Raw genomic sequence first — 13,953 nt, 5'->3', positions numbered from 1 at the left:
GAGCAAGTGCAGGCCACCTAACCCAGTTGCAGCGTGTAGGAGGAGGCTAGGCATTGCACAAGAGGCCATGGTAGAGAGGAGGACAATGGCGGCTGCTGTAGCTCAGCGTAGGGAGGAGGTGCGGCTGCTCGACGTGTTGAGGAGGCGACGGGGAGGAGGACAATAGGTCAACGACGGTGGTGGTGGCTTGATGATAAGAGGAGGCAACAGCGGCGGCTTAGCGCGAGGAGGTGATGGTGGCGGCTCGACGTGGGGAGGACGTGGCGGCGGCTCGGTGGGAAGAGGAGGCAACAACGGTGGCGGCGGTTTATGAGAGGAGGCGACGACAACAGCTTGGCACAGGTAGGCAATAGATTTGCTTGACTTGTTTGTTTTTTTCAAGATGTCAAATTTTGAAGCAAATTTTTGTTGATATTTATGTTAAAATTATCATATTGATAAAAGATTATCGAATTTGCAATGTTCATGTGCTAAATGTGGGCAAATTCTCAATCATGAACAAAAACAGGGGAAGTTTGCAACATGAGTAAGGGTATTGAATGCCTTCTCGCTAAAGATTTAACATCGTTAATCTGTCCATCAAAAGTAGGGATTAAATTTATCTTTATTTCAAAAAACCATGGGCAAAAACAAAACCCTAAAATACTGGGCAACATCAATATTAAACATCAAAGTAGGGGTAAGAATGAAATTGCCCCAAAGAGAAAAGGTTATATGATTTCCATAGAGGAAAACACAGGAAAGAAATAATATAAATCATATGAATACGGATACAAAATAAGGAAACACAATAACTTAAAAGGATGGATGTTTGCAACGTAGGAATTATAGTGGGTGATTTGATTACATCCTGTTAATCCTCTTTTAGTCTCTAACCAAAGTATGTATCATTACTTCTTTAATCCTCAATATCCGGTGGTAGGAGGAAGCAATAGCTGTCTGAGCTTTGCCAGCTGTACGGCGGCAACGCGAGAAATCACATAGCCTGCACGCGCGCAATTAGCAGGATCGAGCCGTCCCGCGAAACCGGTGTTGCCACGTGGCACAATTCTTCTTTCAATTGTTTGCATGGAATTCGTATTATAAGATTTGTAAAATGCTCATTATGATACACATATTTGTCTAGTGCATAAGAACTAGTACAAAACGATATATTGTGACTAATCATATTGAATTAGTGTGATTATAAAATGTCTGCACGCACACATGAGGACGTGAGATATGTCGCATGTGTAAATAATTAACCTTTATACATAATATTTATTTTATTATTTTATTATATATTTTTTTAATATGTATAATTAACATGGCTTATTATATGTTTGATTGGACATATGTATATTATATGTCTTGACATACAAGTCTACATAACATCCCAAGCAACATCCAACTTATTAAAATTAGTTACGACACGTTGGTTAGCTTTAGTTTGTACACACTAGATAACTTCGTGACCGAAGTGAGCGATTTACAGGTTCATATATTAAATCGGACCTACCTTGGAAGTTCATATATCAGTAGTGTAATTTACTCTTTAATCGTATAATTGTTCTTTTTTAAGAAAGATACTCATAAATATTTCATTTATAGAAGTGATGGTTGGCGATATACGTTATTGACAGTGTCCATGTCTAGAGACGGTGAGAACTAATCGCAAAAGGCAAAATAAATTAAAAAGTAAAAAGAAAATGAAGGGAATGGCTATTGGATGAATGTTCATCTGACCAACCTGTAAACAACATGTTGTCTTTCTTATCTACACATTTGTTTATAAAAGCTTCTGGCAGCTGTAACTTATCTAATAATTATAAGTTTTCCCCCAAATAATACAGATCGTCGTCTATGTTCTAATAGTCCGGTTGTATAATTTAGAAAATAAACTAAAAGCTGGGTTTAGCAGCTTCTCCAGATTTTCAGAAACTGGATACCAAGAGAATCTCCTCAAGTAAAACCTCAAGCTCTCCTACTTTCCTCTGCAATCACCATCCACCTCCAACTCAATGCCACCTCCACCAGTACTGTACTAGTGCACACCCCTTCTCCGGCTGCAGTCGGTCCGCACTGTCCGCGGCTTGAGAATTCAGACAACAGAGAAAAGCTACGTAGTAGCACACATACGTACCAGCCAAATCCTTCGGCGGTGGAACCAGCGAAATTTGCGTGGACGAGCGTGTCGTTTTGGGGACATTAATATTGTTGTCGTGCGCGCGGCCCCGCACTGCCCCGGCATGGCGAAACTGCAGGTCTCTGCTCCTCGACTCCTCTGCACCAGAAGTTCCGTGCTATTTCACGAGACCAACATGTACATAGCCAGTTTACTCGGCTAGTCCACTAGAATCAGCGGCAGAGCTGGAGTAAACCACAGCCACAAGTGACTGTACCCCTCCCCTACTGATGGGCACGTTCAGAGAGTGAACAACCGCACGGAGTTTATAAAGTCCAATTTTTTCTTTCAAGTTCCCCTCTTCTCGTTCATTGATCTGGCTAGAATAATGGGCATATTTTTCTTGGCTGTAACAAATGTTGGATGATAATTACAGCCACATCAAAGATCTGTAGCTCGTAATCATGATGTGAATATGCGTTCCAAATGCTATAGATTTATTTTTAACAATTTCTGAAAAAACTGAATCATTGAATCTAGACGCAACGCTTCTCCTAAACATAAGAACAAACAGTTGTTATGTGAATGATCGGTAAGCTTTCTCGATGACATGCAATCTACTTGGCTGCGTTTGAGAGAAGCTCAAAGAGAAGAAAAAAATCATTTCTTTTGCGCACACACTTCCTGGACCACTAAACAATATCTTTAAAAACCATATTAATCCATATTTTAAGTTTTAAATAATTAATACTTACTTAATTAGGCATCAATAGATTATCTCGTTTTATGTATATTCTCTATTTGTGTCTTCTTAAACACAGACATAGTGAAAGTTTTCTAAATAGAAAGCCTTGTTATAGGTTTTTTCACCGGGCCTAAAATCTTATATGGCGTAGCAGCTATTTCCTCAATTTCAAAATATAAGGATTTTTAACATTTAAATATTGTTGATGTTTAGTGCATCATTTGTTCTATCAATCACCTTTCATTTGTTTTTCCCCCATTTTACCTCCACGTACTCTCTCATCTCCACTCATCCTTTATTTTTTACACTAAAATCCACTTTTTAATCTTAATTTTTGCTAAACAATATATAAATGCTTATATTTTATAGCAGTTCATAAGGTTGAATCCTCCATTTGACAGCTACTAATAATGATACTCCGTTTGTATTTTGACTTTTTTATACTATTTGATCATTCGTCTTATTTAAAAATTTTTAGAATTATTATTTTTTTACTTACTTTATTATCTGAAATATTTTAAGCACAATTTTTTAAATAAGACAAGTGGTCGAACAGTGTAAACAAAATGTTAAAATCTCTTATATTATGAAACAGATGGAGTTGGACTCTAAACTTGAAATTTTAATCGGATTAACACGGTCAATGCCATGCATGTACACATGTGACCGAGAGGCCAGGACCCAGGAGCCAGAGACCCAGAGTATTTGACAACAGGTCTGGGTAGAACAGAGGCCACGCTGGAATTGTGTGGACTCTTGAAATCCGCAATAATTCTGCATGCACCAGCTATTGCATTCTTCTGCCTGATAATGATAATTTTCTGCAGTTCTCTGCTCTGCTGCCATCCGCGGCAAAAGTTGGAGCACATCGCAATGCGTATGTGCTCCCCTACACGGAATTTATCCGGTGCGTGCCCTTTTGTCCTACGGTAGTACGGTGTGAGCCATGCCCTTGATGCTCTCTGCCTGCTCGAACATGGATATTTCCCCCACAAAAATGGAGAATGTTTAGCCCACCTAATCAAAGCTGGTTTGTTTCCTCGACAGGTCCACGTCCTTTTTTTCAAAGATGGTTCAAATTCGGTCGCGTGTTAAAGAATGAAAGCACACAGGATATATCAACAGATTTGGGTGTCAATGTATCATCGCCCATCAAGGCCTGATTTAGTTCCTATTTTTTTTTCCAAAAACATCATATCGAATCTTTGGACACATGCATAAAGCACTAAATATAGATTAAAAAAACTAATTACATAATTAGGGAGGAAATCGCGAGACGAATCTTTTGAGCCTAATCAGTCCATGATTAGCCATATGTGCTACAATTAGGCTTAAAAGATTCGTCTCACGGTTTCCAGTCGAGTTATGAAATTAATTTTGTTATTCGTGTCCGAAAAATCCTTTCAATATCCGATCAAACATCCGATATGGCACCTAAATTTTTTTTTCACTAACTAAATAGGCCCCAAGTTCCTTTCCTTTTCTGCTGAATGTAGCGTCCAAACCAGAAACTGTATCACCGGATTAGCTCCAATTCATACATATCTCTAGATCGATGTGTTTGCTAGCTCAATCAGTGTATGACTAGGGGAGACCTGCAAGTCACAAATCACGCCGTGATCCTGATTATGATGTATCACGTATGAGATGATGATCCGTCGGTCCGGTTTGTCGTCCTTAATCTGGCAGATAAGATATGGCAGCAATTTGAACCCATCTACTGTATGTGACCAGAGTCTTGCACTGACGGCAAACTGACCAAGAAAAATTTTGTCATTGACTACGCGGTTCACCATCATTTAAAATGCTGACGTACAAAAGGTAGTACTATGATATATGTACACTGTACTGGATTATATATATCCTTTGGTTTATTTGAAACACAAACTGTGCAATGCAAAGTATGATGATTTAATCATGCAACAAACGCGAATCTTAAAAAGGGGAGAAAAATAAAGAAAACAGCGATAAGTACCTTGCATTACGTGTGGACCTCGCCAAGGTGTCCATCTGATGGCGCTCTGTGTTGGCTACATGTAGCTAAACCAGGGACGCTGCATAGTGCACGGCCAGCTGATCCGAACCGATATATCGGTGACAAAATTCGCAGCCCAATGATTCGACGTCCGTCTTATCCTTCACATGCGATGCATATATACTAGCCGAGCTGCTTTTGCAGGGTCCAGATAATGAGGTAAACTTTTTGGTTTGGCTTTGTACGTTGCACATATTCTCTGGAAATTAAAGGCCTTGTCGTTGAGCATATCTTACAAAAACTTTATGCTCATGATGTGGGGAGAACGTACTGAAAATGAAATGCCGGGTAGATATTTCTTCTGGCAGATGCTGTTGTGGTCGTACTACATATTCGTGATTGATTCGATCATATCAGTGACAGAGTTAAGAATTTAATCCCGTGGATTAATTACTACTAGTTTATATTTAAATGAAATTATTTATTTATTATATAAAAATCAAATTCTATAGGAGTGTTTTTTAAAAAGCTATAGGGTAAGCCAACCCTATAGTTTATGCATAAATTCATCCCTAGTCGAATACCATTACTTCATAATTTAGTGGGGTCAATTTTATAAATTCCAATGAATTTACATGTAAATAGACTTTCAATAGAACTTTAGTAAGATTAGAGATGTCTCGCTGGTTTCAGCTTCTAAAATTATGGTTAAATACTCTCAAATCATCATTAAATTTAGGGAAAGCTAAATAGCTCATTAGTTAAGCTCTATGTTAACCTTACTTTTTAATAATTTCTATATCCGTCACTGCGTATACGTATATGTGTACGTCCTTATCCAAGCGACGACGTATAGGAAGAAGCCTCGGGATACCGGTCAAAGTCGGCATCAACTCCATACGGCTGCGTCAACAACAAGACGACCCGGTCCCACTGTGGAGTTTACGTCGAACTGTGAACGACGCTGTTGCCCACCAGTAGTAGAACTAGAAGCGTGGCTGATCCGGTCACGGACAGTGTCCCCACGCAACAGAGAAGTAGTAGTAGCCGTACTATTCGTAGACTCTCTGTTTATGGGTGTAAAATGCGTTCGTATTTTGCGTCCTATATGTGAGGGCAGCAGTATTATCCCAGGCGGATCCTAGAGTAAAAATAACAGTGAAGACCGAACAAACTGACAAAGCTTTTACCATTCTTTCTCATGAATACTTTCTCCGTTCCAAAAAAAAAAATCTACGATTAGAGATTTATAGTACTAGAATATGTCATATCCAATACTAGGTTGGTTTTTTTATGAAACGGAGGAAGTATATAGAAAAAAATGATAGTGGGGTTCGAGCCTCCTCCGCTCCTACGGTAGATCTGTCATCTGTCTCTGGTTCAGCAATTAAAGTTAAACACGAACCCGGATGATATTGTGGAGTTGTGTTCAACCGTACTGGTACATGTACGTGCCCGGCCAAAGCGTACCATACCCCGGCAGGCTAACCTGTACTCCGTATACTGATATACTCCATAATCGATATACCAGAGCTTCTCATGATCTGATTAGTCATGGACGATGCGTGTAATGCATGTGGGTCGGCATTGTCCCTGCCTGACCGACCCAGATGCGTCTCACCCGATGCCATCCTTCAATCACCTAATTAGGTGCTTTCTTCGTAAAAAAAAAACCAACCGAATTAAAGATGACCATTTTCTAATACAGTAAATCTGTACATATATAATCTAGTCGAGGATGGAACGTTTTCTATGACAATGAATCTGTACATCATTGTCCTATAAAATGTTTTACTTTCTCCGTTTCACAGTGTAAGTCATTCTAGCATTTTTCACATTTATATTGATGTTAATGAATCTAAATAGATATATATGTCTAGATTCATTAGCAACAATATGAATGTGAGAAATGCTAGAATAACTTACATTGTGAAAGGGAGGGAGTATCTTAATTAGGTTGGTTTTCTTTTTTTACGAATAGAGTATGTACAATCCAATCATTGTCCCGAGAGAAGATCAGATCGACCTTTCGGCGTGTCCGTCGTGTATGCCATATATCCAGTTTCTCGAGTTCTTGTCACGGACTTCAACCAATTCTTCGTATGCTCTTGAGTAGAGTACACCATACGGACAGTAGTAGCGTGGTTACTTTCAGCAAATTCAGCTTGTGTTTTGTTAGGAATGGACGACAATGGATCGAGATACTGACTCACCAGATACAGCATACGTACGTTTGTTGTTGTTGCATATGCATGCGACGACGATGCGCGCGTCCGGCAAACGGAATCCTAAATCACACCTACTAACTTTGGACTGCCCACGGACACCACTCGTATATGACCATATGTGCAAAGTTGCAAATGCAAGCAAACAAAGCGAACGATCCTTGAACGGCACTGTCCCACTGGCTAATAAACCTACACCTTGCCACATGCTACTGAATTTCTAGACTTGTAGCGACTCGAAAAAGTTGGCACAAGAAGCTGCAAGAAAGCGATCGGAATTCGGAATACAGCGTCATCTGTTCGTCTCTACCTGCCTGCCTGCATTTTGCTGCCATATCATTGTTGATCACAGGAGATGATAATACAAATGGGCAAGCCCTGTTTAAGTTCGATTAAGGGTGTGTTTAGTTGAGGAAATGAAAATTTTTGGATGTCACATCGGACGTTTGACCGGATGTCGGAAGGGGTTTTCGGACACGAATGAAAAAACTAATTTCATAACTTGCTTGGAAACCGCGAGACGAATCTTTTGAGCCTAATTAACCCGGCATTAGCACATGTGGGTTACTGTAGCACTTATAGCTAATCATGGACTAATTAGACTCAAAAGATTCGTCTCGTGATTTCCTCTCATGTAATTAGTTTTTTTTATTTATCTACATCTAATGCTTCATGCATGGGTCCAAAGATTCGATGTGATGTTTTTAGGAAAAAAAATTTAGGGAACTAAACGGGGCCTAAGTACGCACATAAAAAAAGAAAAAACACCCATCGGTTTATAATTAATTAAGTTTCGATCTTTTTAAAAATAATTTATCTAATATTTTAAAATAACATTTATATAAAAACATTTTAATATGAAATGTGTTGTTAGTAGTTGAAGAACGTGTAACAAAATTCGAGTATGGGAGAGTTAAGAGCAAGTTTAATAGTATAGCCAACTACTTACTCTAATTCATCTATATCCAATTTAATAGCTCATTCATACAATAGTTACATACTACAATATTAATACATGGTCCCACTTATCATACACACACTGTGTTTTAGAGTCCGTGCTACAGCTGGCTACAAATCTGTAGCCCGCTCCTCTTCTCTCTTCTCATTTATCTTCTTAAAATATATTTGCAGCTGGTTTATAACCTGCTATTGTACCTGCTCTAAGAGCAAGTTTAATAGTATAGCCCACTAATAACTCTAAATTATATATAGCCAACATAATAGCCAATTCGTACCATAGTTGCTTACTATGCTATTAATATCTGGTCCCACCCTGTCATACTCTTATTACGTCTTGAAGTCCATGATACAGCTGGTTACAGATATGTAGCCCACTACTATTCTCTCTCTTTTCTTATCTCTTTAAAATATATTTATAGCTGGCTTATAGTCTGTTATTGTACCTTCTCTAAGTATAGCACCACGACAAAGAGCTTTTGGCCTTGTGGAGTTGTGGGGGAGTGAGCTGCGAGCAAATTAAAGGTGGAAAAGTGCACGCAGAAATTGGCTGGCTCTACGCGCCAACATGATTCCTGGCCCACGGGCGGATACGTGACAGGTGACCCCGAGTACCCGACGCGATGGGAACAAAAAAAAAAGCTGGTTTCTGGGCAAGAGTTCTTGGATCTTTCATCATTTCGTGCAATTCGGCTGATTGCCGGGGCAGCGACCGTGCACTAGCATTCCCGTCATCCTGTTAGAAAGGAGAAGTCTGTGCTTTTGCATTTTCAGTTTTTCATGGTCCAGACTACACTCAATTTTTCTGAGAAACTTATGTTCAGACTGTGGTACCTGATCATTGATCAATCATGAAAGCTAGTATAGCTTCCATCTCACACAACAAGAAGTTCTCAATATGTTAGTGCATGTATATGTCTGGTTCTTTCATGGAGTTCGGCATGTTGCTCATGCTGTTCTTGGGTCAGGTTCTGGCACTGCGTCTCTCTCTCTACGCTGATCAATACATGGGCTGGTGATATGGTGATTTGGATAGCGATGTGTCAACTTTAATTTTGGGTGCACGGTTCTAATTGATGGCCGGATCGCAACAGGCTAGGCTATCTCTTGATGTGACCGTTTCGGAAAATAAGAGAAAGATCTTCTGTTGTTACGCGACTTAATGGTGGTATGGCCTTCAGCTTGAAGATGACTAATTGGTGCAGGTCATTGCAGAAAGCCTATAGCGTTCTCTCTGAATTATGATGAATCAATGGCAGGAAAGAAGATCGCATGGCCTTCTGCCGATCGATCATGCAAGCTGAAGAAAAAGCCTATAGCAGTTTTGATCTGCCTGTGTGTGACCGTGACAAATATAAACGCTCCCTGAAACGAAGGGCGGTGTTTCGTTAGGATCTCATTTCTCAAATCATTGTTGTGCAATTGAGCATTGCCGTTCATCAATGGATCTCATTATTTCCTTCAGTTTAACATGATCAGATTTTGAGGATTCACGTTCTCTGTTTGAAATTCATCGCCCGAACGAATTTATATACAATTGATGCAATTGATGATGAGCAATTGATAACAATATATGGAGTAGATTGCATCCCGGCCGGGCAGTATTCGAGGGGACACACACTTCTTTCCCAGCTGTATGAGCTGGATTAGTTACTTTCTTGATACTATTATTCTTGTCCTTGATTGCTTCGTCATAAATAGTAGTACACCGCTATTTATTCTGAAAAAACCATTGTGCATGAGTGCATCTACATATGATTCTGGTTTTCTTGCCTTGTCGACTCATCCGCGTTTCAGGTGCAGAGAATGAAGGGCAACATACAGCCAAGCTCAGGAAAACTTCAAATTTGCTACTGATGAGTGTACAGAGTACACTATCACCGCATTAAAATATACTTTCTGCCTTCTCTAGTTCTCTTCATCGTTTATTTTTGTTTTATCCGTCTGTTTTCATCATATCGTGAATCTGGCTGTGTTCGTCAATAATTGGTGCTAGTAGAAGTATTATCCTGTCAAGAAACCCGGTTTAACCCAAAATAAATAGGCGCATGCGATTCAAGACTGCAGTATGTCGCGCAGCAAAGTTTGTGAAACCAGAATAACTGGAGTATTCTGAATCCTACTGCTGATTGCTTCGGTCTAACTTCAAACATAGCATCTTTTGCACGTTTTCAGGGGTGCTGAAGATGATAGTGTTACAACGGTTCAGATTCTTGATTACCTCCTGAAACATCCGATGCTAGACACATCACAAGGCGACTGTGACCTGATTCTTCTCTTTAGATTAGCAGTTCTAGACCCCTACTCCCTCTGGTTCAGCATAAGGTGTTTCGATTTCATTATAAATCAAACTTCCTTTTATGTTTAATCAAGTTTATAGAATAATGTAGTAATACTTCTATGCCAAACAAATATATTATAAAATATATTTAATGGTGTATTTAATGAGATTAAGGGCTTGTTTGGATAGGTGCCCTACCAATTTTTTGGTAGTGCCAAAACATAGGCAAGTTTTGGCACTACCAATAATTATTTGGTAGAATAAATTTGTATTCATCTTATTTGGTTTGCTACCAAAATCTAGCCAAATTGTGATATCATAGTGAAGAAAGTTCTAGATTGCTGCCAAATTTGAGATGGGCATTACTAAAATGTTGGCACCAATCCAAATAAATGGTGGATACTATTTATGCTACCAAAATATTGGTATGGCAAATTTTGGTAGCAATTCAAAACTGCCCTAAGTTGGTATTATAAGTGTTGCTATGTCTTTTTATATATACATTCTGAAACGGAGAGAGGACTAGCCTAGAATGACATAACGTAATCGCGTGAATGATACAGACCTGACGGTTTATCTTTGCTCTCGAAGTCCAAGTGTTTAATTTGCAGGGGTGACAGATGAAGAAAGCAAGCAAAATTAGCCAGGGCCTGGCTATGAAAAAAAATCATGGGTCAAACCGTCAAAGCCCACTAGCTTTTTCAGAGTTAACCAGCCTGGTCAAGCCCAATAGACCCACTGCAGCAGTGGGCCTAGTTATGTCTATGTGGGCCTTTTTCCCCCTACAAAATGTTCTATCTTTCAGAAGGAACACACTGCATAATTTGTTCAACAGAGGATACAAGGTGAATTTTAAGTGTTAGCACCAACCATAATTTGTTGAGAATAGCTAACAGTAATTCAGTTACTACCCTAATACTCTTAAGATAACTAACAGTTTCATCGTTTGGCTTATGCTCATACATGCTTATCTGTATTGCTTATTAAAAAAATAATTTACAGATAAAACTCGTATATGCATGTATTTAACAATTCAAAAGCAAATGTTATAGAGCAAACTACAATAAAAAAACTCACAAAATCAACTGTAAAATAAAATTTTAAAATTTAAATTTCACTAGCTTATACTCCCTCCGTTCTAAAAAAAATACAAACCCTGTGTTTCCATGTCCAACGTTTGACTTCCCGTCTTATATAATTTTTTTTATAATTAGTATTTTTATTGTTGTTAGATGATAAAACATAATTAATACTTTATGCGTGACTTGTCTTTTTAATTTTTTCCATATTTTTTTTAAATAAGACGGATGGTCAAACGTTAGACACGTAAACTCAGGGTTTATCTTTTTTTTTTTAGATGGAGGGAGTAAGTATAAGCATAACAAAACGACAAGACTGTAAATAGGTAATGCTCTCTGCATAAGCTTGACCTGCAATCCCACAGGGAACACCTCATGACGGAGCAGTCACCAGTCAGCTGGAATACTAAATTAAGCCTCCTAAGCCGCGTCAAACAGACGAGGAAACACCGTTTCGTCAGTTAAGTTCAGGACCCAACAGAAACACCGAGAGAAACACGCGGCCCAAACGGCCGGCATCCCCCTCAACCGCTCGTCCGCGCCCATCAACCGCCAAAGACTTCCCGCGCGCGCCTACATATTTCTTCCTCTCCCTCCGTCTCCTCCAACTCTCAAAGGCCTCGTTCGTTTAATCCCTCTCACGGAGAGAATTGAAGGGGATTTGGAGGGGATTTATTTCACACCTATCGTGGTGTGAAATTATTCCTCTTCAATCCCCTCCAATCCCTCTGTATTGGGATTAATCGAACAAGCCCTAATTCGTGAGAAGCTCTGATCGATGGCGCCGAGCAAGCTCCGGGCGGCGCTGGGCGCGGTCAAGGACAGGACGAGCGTCGGGCTCGCAAGGGTGGGCGGCGCCGACGAGGTGGCCGCGGACCTCGCCGTGGCCATCGTCAAGGCGACGGCGCACGGGGAGAGCGTGCCTGGCGACGAGCGCCACGTCCAGGAGATCCTCACGCTGACGTGCTACTCCCGTGCGCGGGTGGCCGCCTGCGTGTCCGCCGTGTCGCGGCGGCTCGGGCGGACGCGGGCGTGGGCCGTGGCGGTCAAGGCGCTGGCGCTGGTGCACCGCCTGCTCGCCGACGGCGACCCGGCGTACGAGCAGGAGGTGTTCCTCGCCACGCGGCGCCGGAGGCGCATGCTCGACGTGTCGCACCGGTTCCCGCACCGGTCGTCGCGCTCCCGCGCGACGTGGGACTTCCACGGGTTCGTGCGCGCCTACGCCGCTTACCTCGACGACAGGCTCAAGCACCGGATGAAGGGCCGCGTGGCCAGCCAGGGCAAATGGTGCTCCGACGGTCGCCGCGACGGCTTCCCCGACATCACCGACGGGAGTTACGAGGTGGGCGAAGCGGTAGCCGAGGTCTGGGCGCTGGTGCCGAGGGACACGCCGGCGACGGGGACGACGACGACCGAGGAGCTCGTCTCCAAGGCGCAGCATCTGAAGCACATACTCCAGCGGTTCATCGGGTGCCGCCCGACGGGGAAGGCGAGGACGAACAAGGTGGTGGCGGCGGCGCTGCACAGGCTGGTGAAGGAGAGCGCGGTGATGTACCGCGAGCTCACCGAGGTGATGGCCATGCTCGCCGACCGCTTCGCCGAGCTGGAGACCCCCGGCTGCGTGCGCGTACACTCCATCTTCACCAGCATCGCCAAGCTGTTCGACGAGCTCGACGAGTTCTACTCGTGGTGCAGATCCGCCACGATCTGCCGCCCGTCCGAAATCCCCGAGGTCGAGCGCGTCGCGCAGAAGAAGCTGGACCTCATGGACGAGTTCATCCGCGATAGACAACCGGCGTCGTCTCGGTGGTGGAGGCGCACGCCGCCGGCGCCGTCCAGCCCGCTTGCCCCCATTGCCAGCAATGGCGACAGTGGCAGCAAGGCATCGCCAGCTGAGCCGGCGCCGGCAGGCGCACTCGTCGTGGTCGACGACCACATGGCCGACTTCCTGAACCTTGGGGAAGAATCGACGCCATTGTCGACGGAGGAGCAAGACCGGGATCTGACACTGTCCCTGTTCGGCGATGACCCAGCGACGCCGGCGCCGAAGTGGGAGACGTTCGACGACGACCAATACGATGACTGGGAGACGGCGCTTGTGCAGTCGGCGAGCAAGTTCGCCGCCACCCAGAGCGCGACGGTGCTTGCACTGCCACCGCCACCTGGGGCCACCGGCGGCGAGGTCGCGGACCCGTTCGCGGCGTCGCTGGCCGTGCCTCCGCCGACGTACGTTCAGATGATGGACATGCAGGCGAGGCAGCGGCTTCTTGCGAACGAGCAGATGATGTGGCAGCAGTTCGAGACGCAACAAATGGCGGCCTGGAGTTACAGTTCATTGTTGTAAGATCGTAAAAAACGAAATTAATGTTTTAGAGTGATGAGAAATTTCAATGCTAACTATGATACACGCTAAATGAAGCTGATTTTGCACCATAATTTTGTGCCCGAGTTGGAACCAAATCAAGTGATGCACTCGTTTGGTTGAGCCGAAGCGTGCCTAAGTTCAATTTTGTGGCGAAATTGACTGTTTTATGCTATAGCTGTTGTCCTTATCCAGATTTAATTAGTACCTATGTTTTAAAATGTT

The 13,953-nt window shown here is 42.5% G+C and overlaps 1 protein-coding gene across 1 annotated transcript; it reads left to right on the top strand.

The window, feature by feature from the left end:
* The first annotated feature begins 11,877 nt into the window (after positions 1–11,877).
* Positions 11,878–13,919, top strand: LOC127758422 (putative clathrin assembly protein At1g03050). Its single transcript, XM_052283916.1, has one exon. It carries the CDS (start codon positions 12,145–12,147, stop codon positions 13,708–13,710), a length of 1,566 nt encoding a protein of 521 aa, XP_052139876.1. The 5' UTR covers positions 11,878–12,144; the 3' UTR covers positions 13,711–13,919.
* Positions 13,920–13,953: the final 34 nt, after the last annotated feature.

Source organism: Oryza glaberrima, chromosome 1 (genome assembly GCF_000147395.1).
Source record: "Oryza glaberrima chromosome 1, OglaRS2, whole genome shotgun sequence".
Classification (NCBI taxonomy): domain Eukaryota; kingdom Viridiplantae; phylum Streptophyta; class Magnoliopsida; order Poales; family Poaceae; genus Oryza; species Oryza glaberrima.
This window is presented reverse-complemented; position numbering and strand designations above follow the sequence as displayed.

What these genes read in the sequence shown, in the direction of transcription:
- LOC127758422 (XM_052283916.1), top strand. Translation starts at nt 12,145, where the DNA reads ATGGCGCCGAGCAAGCTCCGGGCGGCGCTGGGCGCGGTCAAGGACAGG.